General features: G+C 39.3%; 1 protein-coding gene across 1 annotated transcript in view; it reads right to left on the bottom strand.

The window, feature by feature from the left end:
• Positions 1-16,240, bottom strand: part of HMGCR (3-hydroxy-3-methylglutaryl-CoA reductase) — a 20,517-nt gene extending 4,277 nt beyond the window's left edge. The window contains exons 1-15 of the mRNA XM_019968060.2: positions 16,105-16,240; positions 11,392-11,579; positions 10,866-10,977; positions 10,499-10,586; positions 8,930-9,014; positions 7,924-8,029; positions 5,114-5,220; positions 4,887-5,003; positions 4,301-4,461; positions 3,943-4,190; positions 3,651-3,829; positions 2,461-2,655; positions 1,957-2,115; positions 1,660-1,817; positions 760-865 (exon numbers count right to left, since the gene is read on the bottom strand). Coding sequence (XP_019823619.2) covers positions 760-865; positions 1,660-1,817; positions 1,957-2,115; positions 2,461-2,655; positions 3,651-3,829; positions 3,943-4,190; positions 4,301-4,461; positions 4,887-5,003; positions 5,114-5,220; positions 7,924-8,029; positions 8,930-9,014; positions 10,499-10,586; positions 10,866-10,977; positions 11,392-11,556 — 1,986 coding nt within the window. The 5' untranslated portion in view covers positions 11,557-11,579; positions 16,105-16,240. The remainder of the gene's footprint in view (positions 1-759; positions 866-1,659; positions 1,818-1,956; positions 2,116-2,460; positions 2,656-3,650; positions 3,830-3,942; positions 4,191-4,300; positions 4,462-4,886; positions 5,004-5,113; positions 5,221-7,923; positions 8,030-8,929; positions 9,015-10,498; positions 10,587-10,865; positions 10,978-11,391; positions 11,580-16,104) is intronic.

The raw sequence follows: 16,240 nt of genomic DNA, 5'->3' as shown, positions 1-16,240 counted from the left end.
CCACACTTTATCTGTGGGTGGACACGTGGGCTTCTTTTAGCGACTGTGAACGCTGCTATGAACGTGGCTCTACCAACATCTTTTTGAGACTGTTTTCGGTTCTTTTGGGTGTCTACCCAAAAGTGGAATTGCTGGGTCAAAGTAATCCTATTTGTAATTTTTTCTTCAGGAACTGCTATTTACTGGAAATTTTTAAAGCATATGTATTTAGTCACTATACTCTCTTTCTGAATAGTCCTTATAACTGGGAAAGCATAATTAGCCTGACTAGTTGACTTTAAAATTTTACATTTCTATCTGATAAATAACAAATATTAGTAGAAAAAAGATGAACTATACACAGTCTTCTTATAAAGAGATAATTAAAGGAACTACACAGACATGAACCTGGCTTCTTAACTGTGTGTTTTGAAGTCTCTAGAAGAAGTCAGCTTTCAGGATTACAGGACAAAGTTCTGAAGCACTAATCCCCAGATTCCTCCCAGCCCTTCAGTGTAGACCCGGAGCATGCCAAATGCTAACTCTAGATTAAATATCCCAAATATGAACAATACCAACCAACAAATGCCTGATTTATATAACATGACCTACATGTATCAATATTGACCTTCCAATAAAAATCTTTCAATCAATTAACTCCTTGAGTAGTATGTACACGGTGTAAAATTCAAAAATATAGGAGGGCATACAGAGTGAGTCTGCTCTCCTCTTCAGGGATAATCACTCCAGCAAATTCTGTTACAGTCCATCCATGCTCACCTTTGAAATCATGTTCATCCCCATGGCATCACCTGACCTGGACTGAAAACGGATGTAAAGGTTGCGTCCGGCCACACTCATATGCAGTTTCTGTAGACGTGCAAACCTTTAAACAAAAGAAGCAAAGACTTTTTTTTTTAAGAAAATGGACATTATCCTAAAGTCTAGCTTATTTGGTTCATTTTATACTTAAGAGAAAACTCATGGAGACTACATATTAAAAGTATTTTTTCTTTAATTAAATATTCTATTAGAATACTGCTTCAGCTGTATCTCATTCTTACATGTTGCAAGAAGGAAGGGATACAGAAAGTCATTTGATGACAAACTTTAAAAGGTCATATAAAAACAAGCATAAAAACTTGAACTATACTGGCGTTATCATTTGTATTGACTATCCTTATCAATTTAATTTTCTGTAGTCAAAGTACATCTACTATACTAATTTATTTACCTCTATCCTGCTTGGAAAATCTTTTTCTCAGGCAATCCTGCCCTAGGGCAATTTTAGATCAAAACTGTTCTAGGGCAAAGTAATAGCCTAATCAAAATGAGCCTTCTAAATCCAACATACAAACTTACTAGCTCGCACTATTTTTTCTTTTTTTAATTTTATTTTATTTTTAAACTTTACATAATTGTATTAGTTTTGAACTACCTCTATGTAGCTATTCACTGAAATCAATATTCTGCTCTGCCCACCCCATCCCACCCCACCCACTCCATCCCAACCAAGAATTAACATCACTATTCTGAAAGCATGGATTTAAAATTGATGTTTTGTTACATCATCTTAAGAAGGCAATATGTTTAGTTATATTTCGTCATCCTAGGTATGGCGCTGGTTCTGAAATAAATGTGAATGCACATATAAGCCCCCACGCCCACCCCCACACACACCTGCTGGTGCTGTCGAAGGCTTCCTTTATCACTGTGAACCCTTCAGGCGTCTCAAGCCAGGCCTTCACTTCTGCAGAGTCACAAGCACGGGGAAAACGCACCACTGGGCCACGAGTCATCCCGTCTGCAAGGACTCGGCTGCTGGCACCTCCACCAAGCTATCCAGAGGGTGTGACAAGAGCAGACATTAATCCTGAAAAAAATTCTGCTTGTCCCAAAAGGTCTCCTTGACTGTTCCCAAATCTCATCTCACCGCCTAGAGTATCTTGACAGGCAGACACATAAATGCCCACTTACGCCTATTGCTCTGCAGCCTCTATTAGTGCTGGCCACAAGACAGCCTTCTGTTGTTGCCATTGGAACCTGAAATTCTTTTCCATCCAAGCACAGAGGTCCTGCCACTCCAACAGGGATGGGCATATATCCAATAACGTTCTCACAGCAAGCTCCCATCACCTAAAAGGTAAAGTCAGGCACCAAGTAAAAATCTATATACCAAATACCCAGCCCCTGTCATTCCTTCAAACTTAATCCTTTAGTGTATTATTTTCAACCAGTTTTTTTATTTACTCTTTAAAAAGTCTTGAAAACACTAAACTCTTGAGTAATGACTGTAAATAACAGGGAAAGTATTTTTGAATTTTGATGACCTATACCATAAGTAGAATACAAAATTACAGTAAAATGAATTCAAAAGGAAAATGTTTTATAAAAGTATGAAAGTTTAAAAGACGAATCAAGAAGAAGACTGAAAGACTAAAGCTATAAAGAAAACCTGCTTGAATACAGAAAATAACGTACCAAGGAGTAATTATAGTCCCTGTAAGGTAGATACTGGAGAGAAGAAGGCTCTGGAAGTTTTTTGGAAAGTAGCTGTCGGCGAATAGATACACCTCGCTCATGGGTTTCCATCAGAGTTTCCAATTTGTAAGCTGGGATATGCTTTGCATTGACCAACTGGATGATCTCAGCATCACTAAGGAATTTTGCACCTTTCTAAAGAAATGGAAAAAAAAAAAATGGAAGGGGGTTGATAGAGGGAAATAAAAATAGACTTGAAGAATCATACTTCATACTATTAATAAATAGACCATGTTATACAAACAGTGCTCTCTGCAGAACTAAAATACAAGTACTTTGAGAACCCAAAGGAATTTGAAGTTCTAAAGAAGGAGATGATTTGAGTAGAAATGAGAACATCAAAATAAAAATTCTTTATAAAAATGCAAAGCTAAACAAAATGTTAAGCCAAAACACTAAATTTTGCAAGTGACATACATAGGGGGAAAAAATTTCATAATTAAGATTCTGACACCCACCCTGTAAGTTTTGTATGTAGCATGGCAGTTGAGACACTGGTACACGTATTAATAAGAATGAGGGAAAGTGATAAAACCTACTCTCACTCATATGCACATACATTTGGAATGAATCAGCGTAAGCAGACAGGAATGGAACATAACAGTCATGCTAAACCCCTAAGTCAAACAGGGATTGTCAGCAGGACATCCTGTTCAAACATCAGAAAGAAAACAAGCCTCCTCAGGAGCATCAAGCTTACTTTAAAAACTCAAAAAGCCCCTCAAACCTCTCTTCTTTCTCTGAAATTCATTTCTGTGTAGAAGTGCTCCTAGGCCTTAACACACATACAATACAGTAGCTGCTCCTCTCTCTATCAAACGGCAGTAGAAAGCGCACCGAGTCTTCAGTTGGTAAGGCCTGGACTCCTGAGCCCAGCTTTAGCGTTTTCTGTTTTACTTTGGGACATACTTAATTAACCCTCCTAGAGCCAACATTTTCTCATCTGAAAAATGGAGAAAATTATACCTATCTTACAAGGTTGCAGGGAATAAATAATAAGACCAGGACCTGTAAACCATGAAACACTGTGCTGAGAACTTACAGGTACTCAGAAGCTGTAACTTCCTTCCTACCTTTAATAAAAAACTCCTTTTCTTAAGAAAGATACCAACTTGAGTCTGCTTTCTCACCTCTGCATTCTCAAGAATCTGCAGACACTCTTCATTAGGCCGAGGCTCCACAGGGAGTTCCATTTCAGGCTCCTGTGTCTCTAGTTCCAGCGAAGTACCGAGTAAGGAGGAGTTCCCCACCACGAATGTGGCTCTGTGTGAGGTGTCATTTTCTGCCAGTAAGGGTTTTATAACCTCAACTGTTCAAGAGATCAAAAGAAATCTCAGACACTGAATTTGTGCTTTAAAAAAGACTCAACTTCTTGACAAATCAACATTGGAAGAACGGAAAATGAAGAGAATAAGAAATCACCTTTTCTTTCTCTGTTTTTCCTGGTCTCCTCCTCCATTGCATGGAATTTCTGGTCATTTCTGACCAGTACAGGGTCACGTCTACAACAATCGTCTGTGATTTTCTTTTGGGTCACTACAGGAGATGTGATAGGATTTTTTAACGAGAGTGTAGATTCTGTCTCTGCTTGTTCAAAGAAGATGTACTTGACAGCCAGAAGGAGAGCTAAACTTAGGGTAATAACTTGTTCAATATCCATGCTGATCATTCTAAATAGAAGAAAGCAAATGAAAATGTTATTACTCAGAAATAAAAAAGGCATAACCTAAACTCAGAAGCACAGAGTGCCATGATTCAAAGTAGGGCTCAGGGAACTTACTTAGAGAGATAAAATTGCCAGAGGGAAACACTCGGTTCAATTCTCTTGGACACATTTTCATCCAGTCCTAAAGAGACCTTAGAATTGTCTGCTGTGCTGTTTTGAGGAGAAGGATCAGCTATCCAGCGACTGTGAGCGTGAACAAGAACCAAGCCTAGAGACTGAAATAAAAGTTTAAAAATCATGTACCCTCTACATATCAATGGAGCCTAAACTCACATTTTCCAAGTGGATAACCGAACACTGTCTTCCTCCCATGCCCTCCCTCACCAGGTAAAGAAAGCCCCAGGCTCGCTACGTGACTGAGCAAAGGGACAACCCCCATGAAAGGCTGAGAACACCGCCCCAAAAGAACAGAGCTGCAAAGAAAGAGAAAGTGGAAGGATTTGAAAAATCTATTTAGGGCAGAGAGAAGACCAGAGATCTCATAAGGAATGAGGAAAAAGATAAGAGGGGGGGGAAAAAGGAAGAGGAATATCCATGCAAGAGCCAAAAGTTGTAGAAAGACAAGAAGGGGAAAAAAAAAAACTGAAAAGCAGAATATGATATTGGAACCAAAGATAATGAAAAGAAATCATGTAATTACCATAATCATCTTAACCCTCTGAGTAACAGGATTTGGCTTATTTTCTTCTTCTTCTAAGACTCGGGCAAAATGGCTGAGCTGCCAGATTGGACGGCCCTCGCGGCTTTCCCGAGAAAGCTACAAAGGAAGTCAGTGTTACGTTAGAAGGTGCTGATTGTCTTTAGGTGAACTAACGTAATGAGAAATCTTCTTCTTCTACTAGTGCCATAAATAAGAACAGCTCTTACCTCCAGAACCAAGGACACACAAGCTGGGAAGAAAGTCATGAACACAAAGTAGTTGGCGAGAACCGACATGCAGCCAAAGCAGCACATGATTTCGAGCTGACGCACCCCTGGTTAGAGAAAAATGAAAAACGTGAACCAGGGAGTAAGTAGCATGTATATTTCTGCGGCTGCCTGCATCACAAGGCTCTTCCTATAGGTAGACAAATACGTGACAGTATTAGCATACTAAGCCCTTTGCCATCTACTGGAAAAGGAAGCCAGGAGCTCAGAAGTGCTGTGAAGCCCGAGTGCAAGAGGGACAGCTCCCTTGAGGGCAGAGACCCTGCCTCCTCCCATGTCCCCAGAGTCACAGTGCCAGGCACGGCAGTGCTTAATGCCATCCGATCACCCCCTTGTATCAAATGGCAGTACTCTGTTTTGAGATAGGATAGATATCAGGGACAGAACTCTAATGGGGCAAATGCCTTCCACCAGGTTATCCCACTAGTCCAATCCCATTCATCACCACAGAAGCAATTCACCTGCGGACCAAGGACTTTTTGTAAAACACACTGCCTGTTATATCATTCTTGATATAGTATCATAATAAATATTTTATGTGCACTACTCAACTGTCATTTCAATATAACCTCTGTGGTATCTATTGACAGTCTTAAAATTTCAGTTCATTTCATTGATCTCTTTGAAAAATGATGTAACACAGAAAGGCAACCCAACATCCAAAATTAACAAATGTTTCAGGTGTCATTTGGTAATCTCAAATAGAAGGGAACAGAGCTAGGAAGAGATTAGATTATCAAATCCTACTCCCTCGCTATACAAATAAATTTGAATATAAAACATATTTGACATTATTCATATTAAAATAAAAATGTTTTGAAAACATATAAAAATTGATTACCTTCTCCCATAAAAACTGCTAACTAGAGTAATACAAAACTTAAAAAAATTCAACATTGGATTTTATTTTCTGAATTGTATTAGATCATTGGACTAAATGAAAGAAAAAAGCATATTCTGTATTTCCTAAAAATTCTATAGCTATTACTCTCTGAGACAGAAATTCAAGAGAATGCAAAATTACAATGCCAAAAGCATTATGAACAACTACATTTAAATAGTAGCCAAACAGGATCTTTTCAAACTGAAGACTATCAAAACCGTGCTTGCCCAATGCTCTAAGCCCCGCTACCCGCGCTTCCGCTCTGTGCAGCCATCAGCTGCCCGCGCTTCAGCTCTGTGTAGCCACTGCTGCCACACGCCCTTCGGCCATTCTTCCTCACTCTGGCCCAGGGCACAGTTTCTTTGTGCCACTTTGTTGCTACATGGGGACAGCACTATATACTTCCAAGAAGTACAGAGTTTTTTCTTTTTTACTGGCTTTCCCAAGTGTTTGTTCCTTGTTGCTGCTGCTGCTGCTAAGTCGCTTCAGTCGTGTCAGACTCTGTGCGACCTCATAGACGGCAGCCCACCAGGCTCCCCCGGTCCCTGGGATTCTCCAGGCAAGAACACTGGAGCGGGTTGCCATTTCCTTAAGTATTAAATCTGTCCTTTTATTCTACTCTAAGCCAAATCACTGATTTTCCCATTTCTGTATGGCTGTAAATGCCTCCTTGCTGGCTTTTCCAACATCAAATTGAATCACTTCCTTTATCCATGTGCCTTATCCTGACCAAAGTCATCGCCCTATTTCCCATATCAGTTTCCATTGCTTTCCACATTCCCAGATAATCCTCTCATCTTCTTATATACTGTTCTTCTTGACTAAAATCACATAGTTATATTTTCACCTGGTCAAAAATGCTTTCTTGACTGTGGTGGCAGTTATATGACTACATCTTTGTCAAAACTTAAAACTGTACCCCAAAAAAGTAAATTTTAAGAAATACACATTTTAAAACTTAAAAAATATTCTTTGCTGAATAAGTTTTGAGTAAGTTCTGATAGATTAAATAACTGAATAAATAGAAGTTAGAAGAAACATTATATATACTTATACACAATCTAGTGAACAGATCTCAACTAATAATGACAACTAACTCTTAAAAGTTGATGTACTTCTGAAAGAATCAAATCCCTTACTGAGGACACCAAGGCACCAGGAAATACACTAGAAGAGCAGTTAGCCAAGTGTGGCCCTCATGAGAGGGCCATGAAGTCTAGTCTCAATAATTAGGAAACCTTGACAACAGCATGATATATTCTTTCTGGCAAATTTCCACGAGGCCACAAGTTCTGTCCTATATAATGGAGTCCTATGTTTGATATTTAACATCTAGTTCTCTACTATCCAGTTAACGATGAATAAACATATATTTTAGGGTCAATGCTGGCTCAGTGCTAAGACATACTGCATACTGATTAAATCTTCCTAACCACTCTGTTAGGTGGACCCAACTCAGATCTGTCCAACTCCCAACTTTTGCACTGTCTCCTACATGATAGTTAACAGAAGGAACTGACTCATTCAGTCAGTCCAGATGATATCAGGGGCTGGAAGATGGCTTTCTAAATGAGCCTAGAGTCCAATCTTGGTTAAAAACCAGACAAAAACATCTTGAAGTCATCAAAAAAGTGGAGCACCAGAGAAGATGATGAGATAGTAAGAGTGAAAATAAATCAGTAACCTGCTCAGTTTTCACTAAAGCAGACAGACAAAAGGTCAGATCAGATATACCTACATATTCATACAATTAAAATTTTTAAAATTTTTGTAATGTCAGACTTTTAAAAGTCAGACTTTAACTAACATAATGTGTTCCTCTCTCCTACAAATTAATTTTAAAGTATATTAAAAATTGTTTGCAAACCTGACATGGTACCAACTCCAATCACAAGACATTCTACAAGAGCATCCAGGGTGAAGGTGGGACCTAAAATCGCCATCCCACGAGCAATGTTCTCCCTCACTTCATCCTGAAACAGACAAACAGAGCAAATGAGGAGAAGGCAGGAAATCATTTTAAGAACTTTTGGAGCATCCCAGGGCTTTTACTAAATCAAATATACTATATGAAGAATAAAATACACAATATGGTAAGACTAACAGGCATTCCAGATATAAAGGACACTAACAATATAAAGGTCTAAAAAAAGAGTATGCACACTTCCCTGCGTTCCCCACCCACTGACTGAGTTATTTCTTAGGAAGATTCCTTTGAGGTGGTATATGAGTCCTGCCATGTAAATCCCACATAAACCCCTACATCATTTTATATTTTGGCTACCACTCACTGACACAAGTTCTTAGTTTCAAATTTTTTGAGATTATGTTAGTATTATGAAACTTAAATATCCTTGTCAAAATGCTCAAATGATCATAAATATACATCAAATACATGCTCAGGGCAGAAGTACATGATATTTTATACTCAGTATTACTAAAAATGTTACATTCTTTAAAGTGACTAATGAACACCAAGATGAAACGTTTGATGAAATAATGCTAGTGTTAATTCAAGGGGTTTAGAAATCAATCTACCCTGAGATTCTTCCCTTAGATCCTGTCTGTGCGCTAATGCGTTTCAATAGGTAGAAACTGTAATTTATGCAAAAGACATAATACCTTACGTTCTGAAACCTTCAAAAAAGAAAATGGAGAAAATTCCAAATTTTAGAAGCTGTGGAATTACAATTGAGTTGGCAGAAAAATGGGACAGTTCCTAGGGTACCTAAGAAGACCAGTCTTAAGACTGGACAAAATTATATGCAATTCCTGAATCATGGACTAAGAAGAAGCTCTATTAATCTTTCCTATTAATGTAAACAACCTGAGAGAAAAGAATACCACGTACATTCATGTCTCATCAATAATACCTGTGAGTTAGAACTGAGGGCGAACTTGGCTAGCGCACTTGCTCTAGAAAGGTCGACCAGCAGCAGGAAAAAGGGCAAAGCTTCACTGGGGGGAAAAAACAACATGATCAGGTATATTTAACAAAAGAGAAATATCAGTAAAAATCCCTTCCTAAAACAAAACTTTGCCCTGGTGTACCTTTTACAGACCAAGACGTATACCCTATACCCCTCTGACAACCTCAAAGCTAAATTTATTAGCCAAACTATTTAAGAAGATTTTCAGTGTTTAAAAATGTAAATACACAGAAACACCTTTGGATAATTTTAGAGCAAAACAGCATCATTAGTAAAAGAAAAAAATGCATTCTTGTGTATTAGTATGGGGGCAAACAGTGGAATACAGGTATCCCCCACTTTTCAAAAGCTCACTTTATGCCACTTCACTTTTAAGAAAGACTTACATAGTACTCATTTTTGCTTAACCAAAAGAAATCCAAAGAGGGTTTTCACTCTTACAAAAAAAGGTGAAAAGTGAAAATAGCACGCAGTGCTTGTTTTGAGGGAGCTGATGCAGAGGCCGTGGGCACCTGGAGCAGAGTGGCACTGCCCAGGGGCTGTGGTCAGCATCTCGGCACCAAGCTGCCACGGCTCTGAAGCACACCTGCGCTGCATCTCGGCTTACTGCGTGCCTCCAGAGCTTCCCCATGGCTCAATGGCAAAGAATGCACCCGCTATGCAGGAGACCTGGGTTCAATCCTGGGTGGGGAAGATCCCCTGGAGGGAGAAATGGAAACCCACTCCAGTATTCCTGCCTGGGAATTCCCATGGTCAGGGGAGCCTGGAGGGCTACAGTCCACAGGGTCACAAAGATTCGAACATGACTGAGTTCAAAGATAGACACTGTGTGAGTGTCTGTGTGCATCCATTAGGAAGATGTGTTCTAAGGTGACTGCTTCTTCACTTACAAAAGGTTTCATAGGAGAGCTGTATTTTCAGGTAGTAGAGAAAACCAGTGTACTGTATATAATTCTTTTCTGATTAATTAAAATACTATCTATGGAAGGATAACTTTTCTGGAGAGTTAAGTTGGCAATAATGACCCTTAAAAGCCCTAAAGACCTACAGTGGCTACTGTTTCACTCCTACAGATGTATCCTAAGAAAATAAGAACAAAAATTTGCTAGGACGACACTTATCACAGTATTGTTATTAATGGAAGAAATTAAATGACCTAAAAAATCCAACTCAGAGGATTAAGTACATAAACTACAATATATTCATATAGGAAAATACTACACAGCTAGCTGTTAAGGACATGCAAAGATGTTTATAACTTCCCATAAGCATAAAAGTTATAAAGCAGTATACAGAGTATCATCTCAGAGGTTTTCTTTAAGCATAAAAAAAGTGGGGAACAAAACACAGCAAAACATTAACAGGTATCAGCTAACTGATTTCGTGAAAAATTTCCCCCTATTTTCCATAAATTTTTGCTAATTTAAATATTACAACGCTTTATAACATGGAGTAGAAAAGTTCTTAACAATATATTTTGGAAGAAAGTATATTTATGCTTTAAATACTTACTTCAAACCTGTCAATTCTTTATCTAAGAAATGAATGACAACTGTACTGAATACGAAACTGGAGAAAATTGTGAAGAGTCCAGCAATACCTATAAATGACAAAATTCAACAAACTGAAAAAATTTCATCCTTATACACACATAATAATATACAGTCCTACAGTATTCTGAAGGAAGTATTATTTTCTCCAGGTTATTAAGGTCTCAAAGAGCAGAACGTCTAACTTAAATGAAAAGAAACTACTGAATAGACGCAGCACACGCTAAGCAACGCACACGCTCCCGCCCATGTGACTTAAACAGGCAAATTCCCACAGGAAATAAAAAAAGCTGATAGCACACAAAAAGGTTCATACATAAAATTATTACCCAAAATATATTTTGATCCAAGTTGGCGTAAATTCTGGAACTGGAAGTAAATATACAATATTGCTATGCATCGTGTTATTGTCAGAATTATGATGTCGCTGCTCAAAACATCCTATCGGGAGAGATAGGAAAGTCCAAATCAAAAATAAGAATTTTTATTTTGTATTGGCATCAGTAGTTTATGTATCATCATGATAATGCAGGCACAAGTAAAATATTAAAATGCAAATAAAATATTAACTCCCAAGTTTTAAACATCCAATGTTTAAGCCAATCATTTTTTACTGTTAAGTCACTTAGGAAAGCTAGATTTCTCAGGTCAAGTCAATTACACTCATTTGTATACCAAAAGCAAAAGGAAAGTATCTGTATAAGTAAATACAAGTAAATATAAGTAAATGAAAATTTGAGGTAAGTTATGAATACTGAAATAAAAATTTTACTCATAAGTTTTTTTGATTACATGGTCTCTAAAAGGAGAAATTTAAAATGTAATTGAGTCAACAATCAGATTAGTCTCACAAACCTCTTCCAACTTCGGACATTCATAATTCCAACCGCAGATCTTATTGTTGCCAGTAAACATGTTCATGGACATCATGCAGATGGTCAGCGTCACTGTCCCCACTATGACTTCCCAGGGATGGGAGGCCACGAAGAGGCCATGCATTCGGAAAAGTCTTGACAGCATTGCAGCTGCAGAGTCCTCGGATCCTGGGAGGAGCACCAAGTATGAACGCTTAATATACAGCTCACTGGATTTTTAGGAAAACACTTTAACCCTGCTTTGAAAACCCTGCTTTTGTATGCAGTGTCTTGTACCTTAAGGATAATACTATTTGGGAGTGTTCCTTGCAATTCTGGGAAATAATTACAAAATTCAAATGACAGGATTCATTACTCTTTTACTTACAATATTTAAATCCTCTATTATTCACTAGCAAACAGCTTAAAAGCAGCTATTTCTTACCACTTGTATGAATTTGAGCATTTAAGATCAAACCAAATAAATATCTCAGCTCCTGATTATTATCTAAGCCAAGGAGGAGAGCAGTAAAGTAGAAAACGCAAGTGAGAAACAACCACTCAGGTTCATTTTCTGATTACCCTGACACAAAATGGGTAGAAGCACCGTCCTCACTCTACATTCTAGTTGCGCAAAAGGTAAGCACCAAACCATCTTCTCCGTCAGTGTCCTATAAACCACTATCTTAGTTTATAAAGCTCCTCAAGGGCACGAGTCCATTAGACCTTTCCATCCCATACAACACATGGCATAATGTCACTAGCAAAATGATGTTTATTAACCTTCCTAATGTTGCTGTCACTAGAGGTCTTTCCCCAGACCTTAAGAGTGAATAAAAATGCTGGACCAGTATAAGAATAAGGGGCTGGCTGGCCAAAGCAGACATATGTGGCATTCAAAAATTTCCAACAGAACTTGGGTTATTTTGGTCTAGTGAGTATCATAACTAAGCTTCTCCATGTTTGTTGACTAAGTAATAATAATTTTGATATTCTGATTTTTTAAAAATCTAATATAGTTATTGATCTCTAATATAGGAACTTATAAGCCTTCTTACACTAAAATTAATGCTTTTGATAAACCATATTAACCACCCATTAAAATCAATTAAAAATTAAGATTAAATTTTAGGCCCACTGACTGACAATCAAGATTTCAAATGAATCTTTCATTTAGGCTAATTAAGCAAGTGATTTGTGTATGGAAGAAGAAAATAAAAAAGCATCAAATTAAGGAAAATAAAGGATTAATCTATTTAAAGGATTCGGGAAAAGAAAATTAGAGACACTTAGGAAGCAGAGCAGTTACTAAGCATCACCCCTCACTGCATCACTCAGAGTGCTCTACTCTTTACGCTTTGGCCACAGCAGACCACCAGAGAGAGACGTGGTTTCCAAACTGCAGGTCATAATCCCTTCACTGGATCAATGGGACCATGAACACAAGTTTATGAGTCAGAACAAACATTTTACAATACAAGAAGAAAACAGCAATGGGTTAGACATGTGGTATGGGTAGGTATTATTTCCTGAAACACTATGTTTCATGAAATGATAGATATGAGTGTATGTCCTGGCTTCTGACATAACATGTATTTCTTAATGTGGGTCTCAATTTCAAAGGCTGGCAGGCACTGAGATATGTGGCATGCATCTGCCTGTGTCTCTTCAGGTTTTCAACCTTCCTCCCTGAGTTCTAGTCCTCATTTCATCCTCCAGTGCCTTGCACTCATGTATCTTAATAGCACTTGCTTGAGAAATACCTGCTACTTAAAAATAAATTCTTAAGCTACAACAGCATGCATGTTATTGACACATCTTGAACCTGATCTAAAGATGACTTTTTTAAAGGCCTCCTTAGCAGCAGCAGCAGGGTATGGATAGAATTCCCCCCTCTTCAAGGGCCCCAGTTCTCTGCATTCAGAGAACATATTAAGGAGGAGGAGGGGGTGGGGGGAAAAGTTATATTTTCTATACTATCCTGGAAAATGAACAGTAACAAAAATATCTTTTGTTAAATTAGCAAGGACTTGAAGTACTGGAGAATATTAATCGTATCTTAGACTTGAACTCTACTTCATTTCAACTAAAAACCTCATAAGAGCCTAGATTTTCATGCTGGCCTTCTATCACATAACTTCCTTATATTTAAAAACAAAAACAAAAACCCTGTAAACTAGTCTAATAGCATCAATGTTCCAGAAGATGAATTAACTGAAAATACATTTCAAAATTAGGTCAAAATTTTTAATACTCCTTTCTCCCCAAGCCTTCTCAACTTAGAGTACTCCCTTATTGAGTCAATATATTTTTCACCATCAAAAAGTGAATTCAGCAGAATTAAAATCTGAGCTGCTAGCAAGAAGGCACCCCGATTTGATCACAAATAGGTTGAGCATTATTAATCCATAATTATATATTAGGAACATTATGTTTTTCCTCAAAAGCTTCATGGTAACATTGTCAATTCTGGGACATTTCTTTCCTAGGTGTAAAGTCATCTTTGCAACATTCAGGTAAAGACTGACACAGAAGCCCATGAACCATTCCCAAACACAGAGAACCTCACCTATTTGGAAACAAAATGAGTAACCAAATGTATAAAGGTGTGTCAAAAGTCACCATAATTGCACACACATCTCATTTCCCACTAGCAACCTCCCTATATCCCTGTGATTATGCAAAGCATGTACACGTCATGGAATTCAATCCTCCAACTTCATCAGCAGTTGCAAATGGCACCAGCAGGCAATAGGGATGGCTCCTGCAAATTCAAAGTGTTTAGGCCATGCTGCAATAAAAATAAATTTTAGTTTAAAAAAATCAAGTTAGGCAATGTGTGCCTTGCCCAGACAGACAGAAGTATGCTGCAAACATTTCATATATTACTCAAAAGAATGGATAATTTAAATTAAACTGAATCCCCAAACTCTAACCCAATGTGCTACAAAAACCACCTACGGTGGCAAACTGCAGAAAAGGATGCTTTGGCATCCTACTCTAATCCTTTCTCCCTCTCAGTGCTCTTTGTATGCTGTATATTCCAGTACTTGATTATATACTATCTTACACTGTTCTTATATTAATTGCTGTGTATGTTTGTCTCTTTGAGGGCAGGAACCATGTCTTGTACTGAGTCATTTTTAATTCCAACAGGATTAACATTCTGCTGCTCAACCCAGTATCTTAGGGGCGAGAAAATTCTTGCACTGGAATCAGGAAACCTGGATTCTACACTCAATTCTATGGCATTATGCCTCTTTGTAAATCACATATCTTTTTATTCACTTATAAAGCTAGAGCTCCAAAGTTCCTTAACAAAGGCAAGTATTAAGTGAACCATATGAAACTGCTATTTTTTGTATGGGGAATAATGGTCAAGTTTCAAATATCAACAATTTCATATGGTCAACCTGAACAGCTACTGATACAGATGTGTTTACCTATTCATAGTCTAGATCATACAAGAATAAAAAGAGAACATGAAACATGAGCGCACACACTTCATCTTGAAATGTTCATGCCACACACACGAAGTTTTCACATGTTAATGATTTGATCTTTGCATATTTTTTAGCCTTCATATTACTGTCAGTGTCTTTACTCCCAAGTTTTATCACAAACTGGAAAGACACTACCACCAAGAAGGCCCTCAAAATCCAGTCCGTCCCCAAAGCACACTCTGAGTCTTCGCTAGATTACCTCTAAATCATAAAGTGTTTCTCGCTGCATGAAGAGAAAAATCAATCCACAAGCAAACAACAACAACAACAAATACACTGTGTGATGCTGAGAAGGCAAGTCTTCAAGCCCTGAACAATTTCAAACGACCACTTAAGATGGAGTACATCAACTTCCTCCCACCGTAAAAACTGACTTCTATTTGTGAATCTCCAAGGTACGTTTCTCCTAGCCAAAATACCAAAACCAAATAATTCAACCTACAGGATTTAGATTAAAGGACATCAGTAATCAACACCAAGGAGAAGACGCCTCTCGCAAAAAGAAGAATCGTTTCAGTCTTTGGGCAAGTCTCTACCTTGGGCTCTCGCATCCTCTCAACTCGCTTCTCCAAGAAATAACCGGATGCATCTATGCAGATCCACAGCTCTGAGCTAGTCAGCAGCATTTATGGAGATCTCATCCGTCACTTTACGGAAAGGTGCTGACGAACAGCAGCGCCAGGGCGTGAACCCAGTAAGAACAGCAAGCATGGGCGTGAACCACGGCACCGTATAGACTTTTCGCGTCCTTTCCTCGAGCTGCGGGCCGGTCTGCCCCACAACCCCCCAGCATTTATCGAATCAAGGGGACCCCGAGGTCACCCCGCCTGGCACCGTTGTCGCCCCAACGATCACGACTGCGCGGCCAGCACCGCCGGCTTCGGACAGGACCAGCGAACGCGGCGACGCCCCGCCGGTCCATCGACAGCGACCGCAGCCCCGAAGAGGCTGGCCCCCTGTCCGCCCCTTAGGCCTAGCCTGTCCCGCGGCTCCCCGGCATAGATGCGGGCCGCCGCTCGGCCAGCTGCGCCTCAAGGACGTCTCCTCGCAGTCCCCGCCGGACCGAGGCGCCACCCTGGGCAAAGCCTCCCGCTCAGCTCCCCTCCGGATCAGCCGACGGTGCCAGGTGCCCCTTCCCGGCAGGGTCGGACGGAGCTCGAGAACCTCCACCTACACGACCCCAACTATCTCCCACTCACCGCCCTCCTCACCTCCGGATCTCACTAGAGGCCACAGTTCCCGGGAGCCGGCGCTCCACCCGTCTCCAGTCAACGGAGACGCGGAGCGGAAGGAACCTTCGCTCTACGCACGCTCGGCACCGGAGGACACCACGACCAATAAGGAAGG

Source organism: Bos indicus, chromosome 10 (genome assembly GCF_029378745.1).
Source record: "Bos indicus isolate NIAB-ARS_2022 breed Sahiwal x Tharparkar chromosome 10, NIAB-ARS_B.indTharparkar_mat_pri_1.0, whole genome shotgun sequence".
NCBI classification, from domain to species: domain Eukaryota; kingdom Metazoa; phylum Chordata; class Mammalia; order Artiodactyla; family Bovidae; genus Bos; species Bos indicus.
This window is presented reverse-complemented; position numbering and strand designations above follow the sequence as displayed.